This window comes from Notechis scutatus, chromosome 6, assembly GCF_049901735.1.
Source record: "Notechis scutatus isolate UNSWTSFEM ecotype Mainland chromosome 6, rNotScu1.2, whole genome shotgun sequence".
Classification (NCBI taxonomy): Eukaryota; Metazoa; Chordata; class Lepidosauria; order Squamata; family Elapidae; genus Notechis; species Notechis scutatus.
In genome coordinates this window covers 59,866,957-59,885,067 of record NC_142014.1, presented here as the reverse complement: position 1 = coordinate 59,885,067, position 18,111 = coordinate 59,866,957, and the positions used below count along the sequence as shown (strand labels likewise).

General features: G+C 38.8%; 1 protein-coding gene across 1 annotated transcript in view; it reads right to left on the bottom strand.

Annotated features, from left to right (window-relative positions):
- The window catches only part of GNPTAB (N-acetylglucosamine-1-phosphate transferase subunits alpha and beta), a 42,628-nt gene that overhangs the window by 15,621 nt on the left and 8,896 nt on the right, over positions 1 to 18,111 (bottom strand). The window contains exons 5-12 of the mRNA XM_026695026.2: positions 15,784 to 15,989; positions 14,315 to 14,379; positions 13,152 to 13,286; positions 8,816 to 8,977; positions 8,406 to 8,585; positions 6,428 to 6,598; positions 3,200 to 3,323; positions 103 to 306 (exon numbers count right to left, since the gene is read on the bottom strand). Coding sequence (XP_026550811.2) covers positions 103 to 306; positions 3,200 to 3,323; positions 6,428 to 6,598; positions 8,406 to 8,585; positions 8,816 to 8,977; positions 13,152 to 13,286; positions 14,315 to 14,379; positions 15,784 to 15,989 — 1,247 coding nt within the window. The remainder of the gene's footprint in view (positions 1 to 102; positions 307 to 3,199; positions 3,324 to 6,427; positions 6,599 to 8,405; positions 8,586 to 8,815; positions 8,978 to 13,151; positions 13,287 to 14,314; positions 14,380 to 15,783; positions 15,990 to 18,111) is intronic.

Sequence of the window (18,111 nt, the reverse complement as noted above, 5' to 3'; positions counted from 1 at the left end):
ATAAAATTTCCCCAAACCAAAAAGTGTCTTACAAGCTTTTGATTCCCTTTGCTACCGTCCTTCGCAGAACAAGGCCTTGTTACTAAGTATGTAGTGACATACCTTGTCCACAGTCACCAGCATCAAATCCACAAGAGGGAACGTTGCATGCCTGATCACAGAATTTGTCAGCCAGCCATGAATTTGCGCAGCCTTGGCTGCAATAAGAAACTCCACTTATTCCTGCACCAAACTGCCAGGAGGGGATGTTTCCTAGACCTCCAACAGCTCCAGCACCAGCACCATAACGGCTACCCACACTGTTACCTTAAAAAAAAAAGGAAAGGAAAGGAAAGGAAAAAAAAATGGCAGTGTCACAAATTGCCAAGGTGGAAAATCTTAAGTAAAAGAGAAAAAGGATGGTTGAAAAGTCTAATTGTAGCTTAATTCTTAAAATTATGAATTGCTTTTATATATTTAAAAGTAAAACGTTTACAGGTAGCCCTTGACTCATTTATTTATTTTTATTTATTAGAAAATTTATATTACCGCCTATTCGAACATGGAGACTCAAAGCAGCTTACAGAGGTATAAAAACATCATATATATAAAATAAAAATAATAAAAATAATAATAAAATAAAATAACCCTCCCCCACTCCTCACCCCGGTAACAACACATCACACCAGCCATCCAATGGGCTCCATCCTGCTCTGGGTTCCCCAGGCCCACTGGCAGAACCTTATGACCACAATTGAGCCCCAGAATTAAGTTGTAACTCATTTTGGTTGCAAATGGAGATATCACGTGACTGGATTCAAAGTTATGACTGTTTGTACAACCATCGTTAAGGTAATGCCACCATCGTTAAGTAGGCGCAGCGGTCATTATGTGAATCATTTCCGCCCAATAGGTGTTCTTTTTTTTTCTTTTTTCTTTGTCAGATATCAGAAAGTAAATGCTGGAAACCAGCAAAAAAAGTCATAATCCTGTGACTGCAGGATGCAGCAAACAGCCATAAAGGTGAACTGGTTGCCAAATACTCAAAATGCAATCACTTGGTAGCGGGGGAGGGGTGTGCGGCCTTGCAACTCAAAAGCAGACTGTGAGTAGCTCTGGGGAAATCCATCATAGGTTTGAAAAGTCATTATGCAACGGGCTGGTGGTGGAGGGTTAACTGTGCATGGAAAACAAAATTTTCCTAAAGCTTTCAATATTCAAAGTGTCAAATACCTCCCCCCCCCCCAAAAAAAATTCCTTCCTGGGTAATTCTTTTATAGAAATAAACGAGTCAAGAGTAACACAAACAGGATTGTTCTACTTTTTAATCCATCTAGCATAAGGCAAAGGGAAGAGGGAGATAATTGGAACTAAAGAGACACTTTTCTATCTGCTAATTCATCGCAGCCACTTCAGGTGGTCTGGCCATTTCACTAAGGAAATGCTATCATACTGCGTGGGGGTCACCACCATGAAGGAACTGCCAACAAATTCTGGTAAACTACTAGTTTAGACATTAACACTGGGAAATGAAAATATAGGTAATCCTTGACTTACAACCACAACTGAGCCTAACATTTCTGTTGCTAAGTGAGACATTTGTTAAGTGAGTTTTGCCCGATTTTACAACTTTCTTGCCACAGGTAAGTGAACCCTTCCAAGTGTTAAGTCAGTAACATGGTTGCTAAGTGGATCTGGCTTCCCCACTGACTTTGTCAGAAGGTTGTAGAAGAGGATCACACCGCCATAAACCGTCATAAATATGAGTTAATTGTCAAGTGTCTGAATTTTGATCATCTGACCATGGGGAGGTTGCAACGGTCGTTAAGTGTGAAAAATGGTCATAAGTCACTTTTTTCCAATGCTGTTGTAACTTTGAACGGTCATGAAATGAACTGTTGTAAGTCAAGGACAAACTGTAATGAGACATTTTAGGCTTCATCTCTATTGCATATCAAACAAGCTCAACCATTTCCATCAGTGGTGGTATGCAACCGGTTTGGTCCAGTTGTGGCGAGCCGGTAGCGGCGATGAGCAACAGAGACCAAACCGGTTCTCTCCACCGCTCTGCTGTTGGGCCCGCCTGCCCATCCGGCCTCCCATACTCACTTTTATCCGCTGAATTTGAAGTGCAGCTGCTTTGCGCGGCACAGAATAGTGCCACGCAGCAGCTGCTGAAGCAACTGGGATCCTGCAGGCTTGCAGGAAGCAAGTTAGAACGTCTCTGTGCCTGCACAAACGCCTCTGTGCCTGCGCAAAGTGCGTGTTTGGTGCACACGCGCATGTAAACTGTGTGAATCAGGCATGATATTCCGCTCTGAAAAAAAAATCGGGCCGGCCAAAAGAGACCCCCGCCCGCGCGCCTGGGAAGCGCCCGCTGCTCCTCGCCAGGGCCGGGCGGTGGCGTGTTGCACGGAGGCTGGTCTGTGGCTGGCCCAGCTCCCTTTTCCTGCCGCTCAGCAGCCTCCACTCGCACCGCCCGGGCTCCGCTCAGGTATCCGGCTGGGGCTGTCAGGAGTTGCTACCGCCGGCGCAGCTCCACGCGGCTCCAGTCCCGCATTGCCTCGGGAAGGGAAAAGCAAAACCAGGAGCCGCTGCTGCCATTGCAAAGCGCCGCCGCGCTCTTCCTTTTTGCCTTTCTCTTCCTGAGGCAACGCGGGACTGGAGCCGCGCCAGCAACTCCTGACTCAGGGCCTCCGAGGGGAGGGGAAGGAGGAGAAGAAGGGGGGAAAGGGGGGATTCCCAAAAAATCGGAATTCGATTTTAATCGGAAGAATATCATGCCTGGTGAATGTGCCCAAAGCGCGCCCACAAAGCCACGCCCACCGAACCGGTGGCAAAAATATTTGAATCCCACCACTGATTTCCATCCAAATGGTGGGAAAAGTTAAAATTCAAAGAAAGACTGAGTCGCAACTGCTTGGTGCTTGTACAAATCAACACTACACACCCAGATCTCTCATATTCTCTGCAGAAATATTTCCATATCAGAAAAGCGTGGCTGCAGGGGAAGTGGTTTGTTTTTCTGTACAGATGCAGTGTCATGATCATGCTTACCACTGAACGTTGGACTAAAATGTCCTGTCATTGTAACCAGCCCTTTGAATGGGCTCAAGACAGTCTGATGAATGAACATCTGTGGCTTTCTAAAACACAAACCTATCATCCATCTAATAATTGAAATATAAAAGGCCAGGCATTAAGAGGTGTTTCTCCTTACCAATACAATCGCCTCCATCCCAGTCACAAGCAGAGTTGTTACAGGCTTTATCACAGTAACCATCTTTAATCCATGAACCCGGACATCCTTCAGCACAGTTGGGCACTGGCCAAGTCAAATAAACCTGATAATGGTTAGAAAGACAGGGTATTTTCACACTCACGGTTTTTCATAAAGCAGTTTAAACTCACCTCTGTAGAGCAGACTGATCTGCATCTGCCAAGAATATAATGCTAACCTTGATTTATATGTGGACAAACATGCTCTTGTTGTTCCTTCATGTGACAGCAAAAAAGAAAAAGAAAAAAACTCAAAATCCAGATTCCAAATTCTCAAAGTAAAAGAAAAGGGCTTCATACGTCTTATCTAAAATTCCTAAGAACCCAGTGTGTTCTCTAAGTGATTCAGTTATCTGACAAACTTAAAATTGCTGAGCAGTTACTAAGTACCCATACATTTTAAATTAACACGTTAATTTTTATACAACCATCAGGTTAAAAACATTTTAATATCCTGGGGGGGGGGGGATGATGCTAGCCTTCACTAATTACAAAATGCTTTAATTTCTATTTCCCCCCAAAAAATATTCATATTTTTCACACATTTCCTATCTATCATTTTTTTTAAAAAAAACTTTTTTATCCTGCCTTTATTATTTTTATAATAAGTCAAGGGGGCCAGCATATCCACCTTCCTCCTCCTTTTTACCCCACAACAACAGCCCTGTAAAGTAGGTTGGACTGAGAAGAAATGATTGGCCCAAAAGCACTGGGTCGTGGTCACACCTAAGGCGGGATCAGAATTTGCAGTGTCCTGATTTCTAGCCAGGTTTCAAATGTCATGATAAAACTGGAATGATATTATGGGCAATACCTCCCAAAACAAACAATTCTTTATTTTTCCTTTATTTTGAGTAGCCTTAATCAGCCAGAGATCTATGGAGCTTTGATGCTGTTATCTCATAATACAGCGTGAACCGTAGTTTGTATCATCAAGCATCACTATCACTGACTCTTCAGGTGATAATTATTTAACTAATATCTGATCGACAAAAGCATTATAAATATTGAAGGTCTTAGCAGAACCCCTTTCATTTACACTGGAAACTCTAGCTCAAAAACCCAAGAAAAATTGCAATAATATTGCTACTGAAGAATGTTTATATAAATCGCCAGCTTGCCCATCAAAATACTGGCAAAAGCAAACAGGAGAACTAGTCTGATCTAGTTATTAAGGCACCAGGCTAAAAACCAGGAGACTGCAAATTCTAATCCCATTTTAGACATAAAAGTCAGCTGGATGACTTTGGGCCAGGCACACTCTCTCTCAGCCAACCCACTTCCCAAGGTTATCATCATGGGGAAAATAGAAGGAGGAAGGAGCATTAGGTATATTAGCCATCTTGAGTTATTTATGGAAATAATAAAGCAAGATGGAAAAAAAATATTTAAAAAGGTAGATAGGAAATGATGGAATCCTAATTGCAAAAATGTGACTATTTTCTTTTGGAAAGTAGAAACTAAAATGTAAGTTTGTATTTAAATGAAGTTTGAGTCCTGGTGTTTTCCATTTCTACAGTCATGTTGTTTTCCTGGGAACAATACATAAATGGTTTACCACTGCTTTTTTCCCCGGATTATTTCTGTGATGTCTCACCCAGACTACAGCCCTGATCTGCTGGTGGTCTTTCATCCATGTGTTAAGTAGGTGATAAACCATCATCTAGCTGGGCAAACAGTCCCTCGGTACCAAACTATAACTAGATCTTATTTAAACCATCTTTTAGTCATAGTAAATAATCTATGAATGTTTAATGCATACAAAACACATAAATTGTTTTAAGATGCATGTTTTCTAATCTAAAGTAATATGTTAAACATTCCCATTTCTAGGGATTTGTCATCTTTAGAACATACACTAAAATTATTGCTTTCCTCCTCTTCAATGAAAGAGTAGTTACTGAATACCATACAATAGAGGGATCCCTAACAAATAGCTATCAATTAAGGAGAGAAAGTACAAAAGAATATGACTGGTTTTCTCAAAGGAAGTTCACCCTGAATTGACCCTATACCCTAAAGAGATAAGAAGAAAACACAAAGAAAAATCCTGTACAGCGGCATCTCAGTCAAAACAAAACACATTTCAAACGATACCTCAAGATCATCTCCACGGAAACCCACAATGACCAGAGGGAGTGACTTTTAGGACCCATGAAATTGCTTCATTGGGGAATGTGACTGATGACACATCTTGGGGGGAGGGTCAGAGGCAAAGCATGAATTAACTGAGGTCAGAGTTGGCTCCACTTGGTCCATGCTGACATGAAGCTCCTAATAAATAACTGGATTTCTTTTGAAGCTTGGCTTGAGGCTCATGATTTAATTAGGGCATCTGTCGGAACCCTGACAGGACAGTCCTGGAGTCATGACTGAGACTGGAAACTGGGACTACCAGAATTGCTGCGCTCACATAACATTATACTTTATAACTTTATTGCTTAGCGATAGAAATTCCAGTCCCTACTGCCATTATAACATGAAAATTACCTGTATTTCTCCCTCCCCAATAAATATATGTAGATATACCTCTCTCTAATAGAATCATCCCAGAAGAAATCTATCTATATGTTTGCTAAGAGATGACACTGACTCGATGGCATACAATCAATAAATCAATCATAAAAATAATTGATCCTCTATCTGTATTCTCTTTCACACACAAACCTTTCTTGTGCACAAAAGTACAGACACCACAGTTTCCTTAATCCATCCAGAAGAAACAGCAAAAAGGAATGCAACAGAAGTCAGATATGGGGAAAGGACAAATAGAATGGGAAGGGGGAAAAGGAGAACAAAACTGGTGGGAGACTAGCTATGGGACCCAGGTAACCAAGGAAAGAAAAGAAACGAGAGATTTCTGCTTAGATGTTACAAATCAGGACACATTCAGCAGTCAACCAACCCCATTCAACCATGCACTCATCTTCACAGTGTTCCATATTCCGTAGCCTGCCATTGGCTCACCCCTTCGTTTCCAACAGCTTCTGCTTTTCACTGAAAGTAAGACACCAGGTCTCTCATGTCACACGTAAGTATTTGGGAAAGGGGTAGGAACCCATCTTCCTATGGCTAATATGATAGTCAAAAATTATTACGGACAAGCTGGGCTAGAAGAAAGGCTGTTTGAGCTATCGAATCCTATGCCTCAATTTTGTGGTGAACTTACCTTTTGCCCTTTGGAGTGGCTATAGAAATCATCAGGCCAGACATCCTTCCCAAACATCACATCGTCATTTAAATAAACGAACTTCTGGGACAGACCTTTAATGCGGTGAATATGGCTTTCAATGGCAGGGGAACTAAAGGTAGGCAGATGACTCACATTCTGGAATATGTCCTAGATTAGTAACGCAAAAATAAAAACACCTTACATGTAAAAAAAATATATTAAAACATGCTTCAAAACATATTGTCAAAGGTTTGGAGAAGCTCTTTAATTGCTTTCCTATATACTATGCAATGATAGGAAAACATGAATATATTTTAACATATCTCATACATATTTTTTTCAAATAAGAGTATGGTAATATCATCATTCTTATAATGAGTGCATTTTACCACTATGTTTTCAGATGAAGGTCAAAATGGAATAGGCTGTGTCATTTCTTTCAAGCTACCTTTAGCCCAGGAAATGAAATCATGATTTGGAGGACTCTCTATTATCCTAGACACATGACACTAAGATTGTTTTACAGCAAACCATAATATCTGAAGGGAAGAATGACCTTTCTCAAAAAGCCAAAATCAAGAACCCATATGGTAGATTAGAGTTATGTGTGAACCAAATCATTAGTTTGTGTCTCCATACCTACAGTAAATTCACCAAAAAAATTTTTTATCTTGTGATATTTTAGAACAAGCTTATCACATATTACTGAAGCTAGGATATGATAACTGTCTTCTAGTCTTTGAGGGGCTCTCCCACAGAAAACATTGACTTATTCTCCAAAGTACCAGGGCAGTACAAGAAGTAATGGGTGAAAGAGAGATCCAATCTAGAAGAAGAAATTTCCTGACAGATTAAAGTAAAGGAACAGCCTGCCTCCCAGAATTGTGGGTGCTCCATCTCCAGAGGCATTTAGGGATAGACTGGATAATCATTTGACCAGGATGATATAGGTCTCCTGCCTCGAGTAGGGAGTTGGATTCTGCTTTCAACAAATCATCGTGAACCACTATTCAACCACTATTTTAGGTCAGGCAGCACTACCAGCTTTGGTAAGCAACATAGAAACAAAAGTTGCCATGTTCCTCATGAGAAAAACAGGAAAAAAAGGAAGAAGGGTTTACTATGATATATGCTACTCGTTCAGGTTGCAATAAACCAAGGTTCTCTCATTTGTGAGGATTTAAAAACAAAAGATATGGGAAGGTTGTTGTTCTGACCAAGGCTTATTGAGACAGTAACACATGTGAATCCCAAAACTCTTTTTTCTTTATTTCAATGGCTGCGAATTTTAGTCATTCACAGCCAGTAATGAGTCTCAAACAATTTGTAAATAGTCCCATGGAAGTCTGACAAAGTCCTTCAGGATAAGTCTGATAAGCACACACCTTTATCTTCCTTGAAATGCTGCCAACGACTAAATTTCCAATTAGTTTTACAAGGCCAGAGCACAGATTCAACACAGAGCTTCAGGTTTCAAACCAACCAGTACGAATAAAGTTGCTTCCTGCAAAAGTTCCTGTCCCTTTGCTCCTCCTTTATGCCTTATGGGCCAATCACCTCCAAGCCTTACTCCCGAATCGCCCCTTTTGTCTTAACTATTCTGCCTTTCGGCAGCTCTGTGCATGCATGCACTGGGAACAGGCTCCCCTTGTTCCTCTGCCTCGCTGCTGTCAGTTTCTGGAGGCTCCGGAATCAGCACATAACTCTCAGATGGCCCTGGACCCTACTCTGTATCGGACGCAGAACCCTTGTCCAAGTCCTCCCCAGGCTCCTGGGCTGGCCCATGTTCCTCCCCACTGTCAGACTCTGCTGCCGTCTCCACAGGCTGCCAGCAAACCACAACAGTTGTACTAACATATTTTTTCATGAGCTGTGAATGCTGCACTTGTCTCCTTCACCTAACCTATCAATGTCACAAATGTCTTTTTTTTTTACTTTATGCAAGAAGGAAGTAGACATTTCCAAAAACATTTACCTGATGTGTTACTATAGTAACCCGAGGGTTGTCCAAATTGAGCCAGGAAGGAATCTGCCCATTTGTGACTATGAAGATATGCCGTACCCATGGGGCATGCCTCTCTATTGATCGCAATGAGTACCGCAACTCTTCATTATCTTCAAAGCGGCTGGGTGAAATATCTTCATCCTGTTTAGACTATTGGAAGAACAGGTGACTTTCTCAACATACATATATTTGGACTATAGCTCTCATTCTCGCTAGCCATCTGGCTGAAAATGATATCTGCGATCCAAAATATCTAGTCTACAGATACACATTTTTCAATTCAGTTTTTAATTTTTTTTCATCATACTATAAAATGTAATTGTTGTCAAATCTGGAAAATTTTCAATGTGTTTTTCCTTACTTTAAAGAATTTTGCCTACCTGGCTGATGGCACTGAGATCCCACAATAAATAAGCTGGGTTAAGGGCCAGTTCTTTTCCTTCTATAGTCATATTCTTCTTTGCTTGTTTGTTCAGCTCTTGGAAAACCTTGGGATCAATCAGTTGCAAGAGTGCTACACTGGCTTCAGAATAAAGCTGCAACTGTATAGAAAAACAACATTTTCAAACCCTGGAATGAAATTAGTTATTTTTCTCCCTTTTTCATGACTCACATGGCTTTCTATTATAAACTGTTACAATACATAGATTTGGCACAAATATGCAACCTTAGTTTTGAAAGTACTAATAAGCCCAGTTGTTAGATTAAAAAGGACAAACTATTATTTGACAAAGAATTTATACAGAAAAGCAACACAAGAGGAGAGGAGAAAAGAAGTATGAAAATAGAATTTGTTTCCAATTCAAGTTCTGCTTCAGAAGGTCAAATGTGTTAAATCTTGCATCAATTGGTTTCTTTGATATTCTTTACGTTAGGATCTATAATCTGGATTTAATTAAAATAAACACTTTATAATCCTTACATTATATCTCCCCAAACAATACATCATTTATGCTTAGTATCATATTGAGATACTACTCAATACCTTGTAATGAAACTTCCAAACAAACTATTTAACTGTGTACAGTATTCTACAAAGCATTTGAATTTAGCTTAAAGCAGTGTTTCTTGACCTCAGGAACTTTAAGAAGTATGGACTTCAACTCCCAGAATTCCCCAGACAGGATGAAACTGAAAGTTACACAGGTTAAGAAATACCAACTTAAAGCATAGAGAAAAGGAGAACAAATCCATTTGTTGATCTTGCCAGAATCTCAGTCATTATTACAAGCATGTTGTACGGTAATCCATTACTAGGGAAACATTTGATCTGCTATTTTTGTCACTTGCCACCAGTTATTTTAGATGTCGGCTTTCATAAAAGGCAAGTGGCTGACATTAGGCACTGCGTCAGACAAGCACTGTGACATGAAAATAGCAAATTGATGTTTTTATTCTCAGATAAAGCATACATCAGATATATATTTTGGGAGGGAAATGGAAATTCGGGGGAGGTTTTTTTTTGGCAAAAACAGCTTAAATGGTGTTGATCTAGTCTCCCTCAGTATAAACCCATTATAAAAGATCAGGATGAAGAATAAGTAGCAAATTGAATCTCCTTCATATTATAACCATTTTGAAGCTTGCTATCAATTTGATTTTTTAAAATGTTGTTCCCTTTCCACTGTTATTTAAAAGAATTTTCAAACTGGGAAAAAATCACAGCTGGGAGGTGCACAGATATTGTTTTTATATATGAGTGTATTACATAAAATTAAGAATAAGGCAAATTTACAAAACAAGCAATTTTGATAAATAGAAGAGGGGTATGCTTTTTCAATGGGATGCAGTAAATGCCACACACTAAAAGAAACCCATGTATGTGTAATCTTTCAGTCCTAACTAATCTAAAAGAACATAGCTTCTTAGGTGAACTATATCTATCTGAAAATAGACTAAGAACTTCATTAAATACAGATATTCCTTGACTTACAATTACAACTGGAGCCAGAATTTCCATTACTATGAGCTGTGCCCAATTTTACAATCCTTTTTGTCATCACTACTTTTGTTAAATGAATCACATGATTGTTAAATGATCTGTCCTCCCCCATTGATTTGGCTTAACAGAAACCGGTTGGGAAGGTTGCAAATGGGCACCAAGATGCTGCAATTATTCTAGATATATGGATCAACACCTGAATTCTGATCATGTGACTGTTTGGAATACTGCAATGGTTGTAAATGCAAGGATTTGTTGTTGGTTCCCTTTTCAGTGCTATTGTAACCTGCAGACTGTCACTAATGGGATGGTTTCTACCTGTAAACCACTTTAATTTCCTTAGAAACCCAGACAATTCTGGCAAAGCAGCGCTATGGTGTCATAAAACATACTTGTATTGCCTTATTTCAGCTATCATAAATGGAAGGTAACTTAGTTCTGAACCAGAATTATTGTAACAGACCTTTCCCCGCTCCTCTCCCACATTTGTTTAGTTTATCCATCTCATTCAATCATAAATGTAAAGCCAGCTGTCACTTATGACACTTTAAGGCTGTCGATGATTGATATTCTCTTGCTATCTGATAGCTCCAAATGTGATTCATGACATCTACCGTTAGGACAATCCGATAAATCTCTGTCTTTCCAGGGTATGGTGGTTTGACATTGAAATGAGACACAGGGAACTGTCTCTGAGAAAAATGCCAACCCTGAGAGAACTCAGGTAGCAGTATTTATTGAGAAAAACACAAGCAAAATATACAGTATGCATATTCAGAAAACAATGACCTCAACAGGAGATTACTTCACCAGCATGAGAACACACAATCTTGGAAAGTCCCAGATGTTACCTTGCTAGGATGAGATCATGCAGCCACGGAAAGTCTCATGGGAAAGTTTGGAAAGTCCCATGAGAAAGCACAACTGTGTATCTTGTACCTTGAACTTTCACCCATTTTCCTATTCCTTCTAAACTGGCAGAATCAAAACAGAATGAGGCACTCTGAGCAAAGATACTCCTACCCCCACCAAGAATGCCCACATCTTCCTAGACTTACTGCTAGTTATACAAAGGCCTTACAGAAAATGATAAAATGATCAATAGGTTATATTACCACATAGGGCATTATCTTCTAGACAATCTGATGAAAGGCTAGCGTCCTTGGATTTAAGACCAAGGTGAGTTATGGAGACACTCTCCAAAAATAATGCTACAGATTGCAAAACCGCCCTTAGAAACCTGGTGTGGCTTTACAAGCTCAACAATGTCACACTGTCCTTTCTGCAGTTATATATATAATTATGCAGTGTTCAGAAGTTCCATTCCATGTGTAAAAGGTTGCATTAATTTATCTGTTGTCCAGTAACTTACCTTCCTAAATATCAAAGAATACCATATACAGCAATGATTCCCAGTTCAAGACAAGGAAACCTGTACGAAAGTGGCAAGGTTTGACAGATAATTCTCTAGCGCTGGCACTATTTTTTAAATATCCAGCCCCTTGGGAGAATCTTGTGAGATTTTTGGTAATTAATTCCATGTTTTAAATTTAGGTAAAAATTAATGTTAATTTTTAATTAAGGAATTGTTTTTTTAAAAAAAATTGGGATCTTGTGAGTGATATGTGAGGAGATTTAGACTGCAAACTATCCTAATATTTAGAAATGTTACATGACAATTCTACAAATTCCTGAATACTATAGTCTACTATAAACTCTTTAGACTAAACCTGGGAGGAATAGGAGTAGAGTGGGGTGGAATAGAAAATAATAATAGAATAGAATAGAATAAAAGAATAGAATAGAATAGAATAGAATAGAATAGAATAGAATAGAATAGAATAGAATAGTTCTTTATTGACCAAGTTTGATTGGACATACTAGGAATTTGTCTCCAGTGCATAAGCTCTCAGTGTACATAGAAGTAACAAAGTAATAAATCATAAGATACGATCATACATCTTAAGATATAATCAACAAGTGATAGTCATAAGATACCAATAGGAGTAGGTTATACGCCTTTCCAATTTGGCCAGTATCTGTATTCATTTATATTGGTAGAAAATTTCATTTAAAATTCAGCCTTTAGACTTCATTATCCTTCCTGGCTCTAAAATCTGGCATATTTATTTATAGGTACCTTTTTAAAAAAATCTTGAACTCAGTATTCAAATGTATAAGGCTACAGTGACACCTAGTGATCAGACATAAATATCTATGAAAAGATATTTTCACTATGAAGTAAATGCAATTATTTGTTTCAAGAAGGTAATAGAACGAACTAACATTCCTTCTCTCAATTCTGTCACACCTTTAATTAAATATTTAATTTAAATAACCTGTGGTTGTTAAAAACTTTGAATTCTTGCAAACATTTCCATAGATATTCAACCAATCTCTAAATTTGACAACATCAACTGTCTCAGGTTCAATTTTGGATACAAAGGGAGGTCAGTTCAGCCTGATTAGGGCTGTTTTATATAATATCCACAGCCATATAAATGTTGAAAATAAATGAATAAATAAGTCAGTACTTGGTTCATGTTATCCTGCAAATTCTTAATTATAATATCATGTTTTTCCAATAAATTGGTACATCATGGTAAGGTAGATAGCTTTATGGATCTCCACATTTTCAAATTTCAGTTTTAATTGTAGGAGTATTCTTACTTTAAAATTGGACAAGATAAATAAACATGATAGAGAAAAATAGAAAACTAAACATAGTAAAGAGCATATCCTATTATTTATAATTCATTCCTCAGCCATCCTACCTGCTTTATTTTGGAAACAAGGATTTCTGGCAACTTTGCTCTTAGCTGGTTTGTTTCTTTGAAAGTAAGTGGAAATCCTTTCAGGAACACCAAATCTTGCATTATCACTAAACCTGGAACTTCTTTATCAGTAGTCTGAAAGAAGAAAATTCACCGTGTTTTATTTGTCCAATCCAAACATCTGGGAAAGAACATATAAAGGACTTTGGAATTCTGTCTGTCTGTCCACCAGCACAATAACTCTTCAAAGACTGAAGCAAATAAAACCAAATACTGGGGTCTAGGGGACCAACTAGAAAAAGAAAGGCTGGATTGAAAAACGAACCAGATCTAATTCAGTGCTACAGATAAGCAAATCCCTAAATTTTCTCAGTGCATCCTTATGCAAAGAGGCAATTGGATAGCATCTCAATGTCAACAACTATACTATAACCACTTTCCCGATTTCCAACAGTGCACATGCACACACATACAATATGAAGGAGAGCAGAAATGCATACAGGTAGTCCTTGACTTACAACCATTAGTTGTAAGTTAGTGATCATTCAAAGTTACAACACAGAAAAAAATGACTTATGACTGTTTTTCAGACCGACAGTTGTAGCATCCCCCAGGTCACATGATCAAAGTTCAGACACTTGGCAACTGGCATGTATTTATAGTGGTTGCAGTGTCTCAGGATCATGTGATCACTTTGTGCTACCTTCTGACCAAAGCCAATGGGGAAGACAGGTTCACTAAACAACCATGTTATTAACTTAACTGCAGTGATCACAAAATAGGGCAAAACTCACTTAACAGTGCCTTGCTTACCAACAGAAATTTTGTGTGGCTCAATTGTGGTCATAAATTGAGGACTATCTGTATGCATGAATATGAGCAGGTACAACATACAACAGAAGAAACTATAGACCTCACTTACAAAAAGAGTTATTTAAGAATGTCCTAGTTTCTTCCCAGAGGTGAACTCAACAATATTTGGGAAAACATTCAAGCATGTTTAAACATTATATAGAGACTTTTCACTTACAAGTATCATGAAACAGTACAGCAGAAGAAATTTAAAACCAGTGGCTTGGTTTCCTTGACAAAATATTTGGCTGCAAGTCACAATTAATTACAAGCATATACACTAACTTTCCAGCAAATGTTTGGGAACATACCAAATATCCCCTCCATGCCGTTTGCTTGATACTCTCCTTCAACATCAGGGAATGGGCATCTTCAGCTGAAAGAATAAGGAATTCAAATCCCAGATCATCATTTCATAGATTGCAGAGATTCAAAAATTAAAACTAAAATTACACATATATTTTGCAGGAGCACTTTTTAAAGCATGGGAGAATGGAGATGACAATTCCATTAAGCTACATGCTACAGTTCTCTATCTTCAAAATGAACAGAGAGAGCCATTCCTTCTCAAATATTCCTGTATGAGCAAAAGCACACAAGATTAATCAAGATTAGGCGCCAAGGCTACAGCTCCCCATTCCTTTTTTTTTTGGTGGGGGGAGAAGTCAATGTTGAGTCTGAGCAACTGCGTTGATAAAACCCTGCAGATGTTTTTGGCAAGATTTTTGGAAGCAGTTTGCATTTCCCAGGGCTGAGAGAGTGACTGGCCCAAGGTCATCCAAGCAGGTCATCCAAGAAATCAAGAAGTAAATATTTTGTCAAATATTTTCAAGATTGAGCACTGAATAGCCTCCCTCTTCCTCTCCACGCACACAAACACACATACACACAATTTAAAGTGAGACTGGCTTTATTTGGAAAGTTAGCAGACAATCCTATAGGATTCCAGATGGGGAAGGAGAAGAAGCAATAAAAGGTAACAAATCTCCCTATGAAAAGACATATGAAAAACTCTATTGGGAAATGGCATTTCACAAGGAGCTGTTGGGGGGAGGAATCTGATTTTAAACCTGAGATAATATGCAATGTCCCAGTTTCTTCTCCACTTGGTATGTTTCTCCACATAAGGGAATATAGGAAATGGTAGGCATTAAAAGTCCAGAACACATTGGATTGTAGAAGACTAATCTTACTTCATTTCAGCTATGGGATGAAGACATGACTCCACCCTCACATTTTGTGCAATCCCTTAGATACTTTTTTGAATTTTAAGTAATAGTAGCAATAAGGTACACAAAGACGGCAGAATCATAGAAGGACTGGATCCACATAGATGTTTTTATTAAAACAATCTCACTTATTTTTCTATATTATTTTTCTCTGTAAAATGCAACCCTCGATAGATATAGATAGATAGATAGATAATAGATAGAATGTCTATTTATGTCTATATCTGAATATAGAATATATACAGAGTTGTTCATAGAGAGATTTGAGTTACTTTTTATAGATAGATAGATAGATAGATAGATAGATAGATAGATAGATAGATAGATAGATAGATTTGCATATAGAACAAGATTAAAATATTGTTTTTTTCAGACACATTGTTTTCTGCTCGTACATTTATCCAATTATTTTCTTAAATCATGGCAACAAGGGGAGAAGGAGTGGAATTCTTTACAAAAGGTTCTAATGAAAAGAAAACCAATGAGAACAGCCCAGTGGTAAATTGAAACCATGCATATTCAAGCAGCAGAAGATGAAAGAAGATCCATACCTTCTTTAGCAGTGTCAAAAACAACAACCGTCACGTTGGTGGAAGGATTTTTTGGCTTTGCAACAGAGAATATATTGTTGGCAGATCGCAGCAGAGGATAGACAGATGGCAGGTCCTTAAGAGTAACGTTGTTTGGCAAAGCGGGGTCCAAGACAAGCATTGGCACTTTGATGCAATGCGTCAATAAACACTCCAGTTGTTTTTCACTAGGATCAAGAGACGATCAAAGCCAGACTTACATTTAGGATTAAAATTGCATAGCTCGTTATTTATGTATGACAGATGTTTGATCAAACAAAATCTGAAAAGCTAACCACGTCAATCTTGTATATATGGCATCATTTAAAAAAAGATTTCTCAAGTAAGACTTCAAGTTATATACAGCTTAAATATATCACCCAGTTTAATCAAATACTTAAACTAGGGATGAACTGGGAAACTATCTACAGCCTCTTTAATTTGGAACATATCAATGAAAATAAGCAGGCATAAAAAAGCACATATTTTTGTGAATATGCTATTCATATACATACTAATACAATATTCTTCTCTTTGGTTTTGTAAAATGTTGGGCATTTAATTATTAAGATCATGTGGTTGATTGACCATATACACCTGGCAGGTTGCAGGTGCCATTACATCTGTGGCTGGTACATTGCCAATCTGATGAATTACTTCCCTGTACGAATTACTATAATATAGGGGTGGGCATCATTTAAGAGGCTAGAACAATAATTTAACAATCGGTGTGACAGGGTGGGCATGGCCAACTTGATGTCACTTATTCCCAACCAATCACCCCCTGCTCTGGAATATGGAGCAAGTCTCCATCAGGTTAGGTGAGGAGGGACGGGAGGGGAGGGGCCAGCCAGTTGTGGGATCAGCTGACAGGGAGCCGCAGCAGAAGGCTGAAAGAGCTGCATATGGCTCCAGAGCCGCAGGTTGCAGACTCCTGGGCTAGAAGCAGTAATATACATTCTAAAAAGGCCACTGAAAGTCATCCACTCAAACGGTAACCTCACTAGAGGAAGCACTTTTCCCTTCTACTTTTTAGAAGAGTTGGAAGGCTTTAAAGGTGGGAATGGAAGCAGAAGGCTTCATGGAAACACTCTACTCCCACTCTACTTTTAATTTCAAAACAAAAACTTCCAAGTGTTTGTAAAAGGTTTTTGGGGTGCCAGACTAGGCACATGAGGCCCTATCACAGTAACCAATGGCTTTCCTACAGTCTACCCACCCTATTTCAACACTGTTTGACCTGGTTTTGTCCTTCTATTAAGATGCACCATTTATGGATCCTGCCCATTGATTTTTATTCCACTACATTACCAGCAGATCATTTTGCAATAGCATTTTTGACAGCTAATAGCTTGATTCATTTCAATCTTGTCATCCAAACAATTTAATTCTGTATTATATATAAACCTAAATATCTAACACAGGGGTCCCAACCCCCAGGCCATGGCCCACTGCTGACCCTTGGCCTGTCTGGACATGGGCCATGTTGAGTGACAGGCAAATGCATTTAATACAGATAATCAGAGTTGGAAGGGACCTTGTAGGTCATCTAGTCCACACACACTCCCGCCCAAGCGGGAGACCCTACACCATTTCTGACAAATGGCAGTCCAATCTCTTCTTGAAGGTCTCAAGTGATGACGCTCCCACAACTTCCGAGGGCAAGCTGTTCCATTGGTTGATTGTTCTCACTGTCAGAAAGTTTCTCCTTATTTCCAGGTTAAATCTCTTCTTGTTCAGTTTCCACCCGTTATTCCTTGTCTGGCCTACAGGCATTTTAGAAAATAGCTTGACCCCTTCCTCCCTGTGGCAGCCCCTCAAATATTGGAAGATCACTATCATGTCTCCCCTGGTCCTTCTCTTTACTAGACTAGCCAAGCCCAGTTCCTGTAACTGTTCTTCTCTAGTCCCCTAATCATCCTGGTTGCTCTTCTCTGTTATTTTTCTAGAGTCTCAACATCTTTTTTATAATGTGGTGACCAAAATTGGATGCAGTACTCTAGGTGTGGTCTTACTAAGCACAGCTTCATTTGTGCAAGTGGCAGGCACTCACATTCATGCCTGCCACTCACACAGAACAATCCCCTCTAGCCCCCACCAGGCTGCCAAGCCAGAAAGGTTGAAGACCACTGCTCTAAGATGACTTATATAGTATATAGTCACAAGGAGAGTGATATATGCTTTATAAGACTTGGGTCATAATAATCAGAGCCTACCACAGAATGTCCATGTGGTTAGTTTAATACACAAGGTATTTATTATTGAACATGAGAGAAAATTTACACATTTTCCTACAATATTCTCATCTTA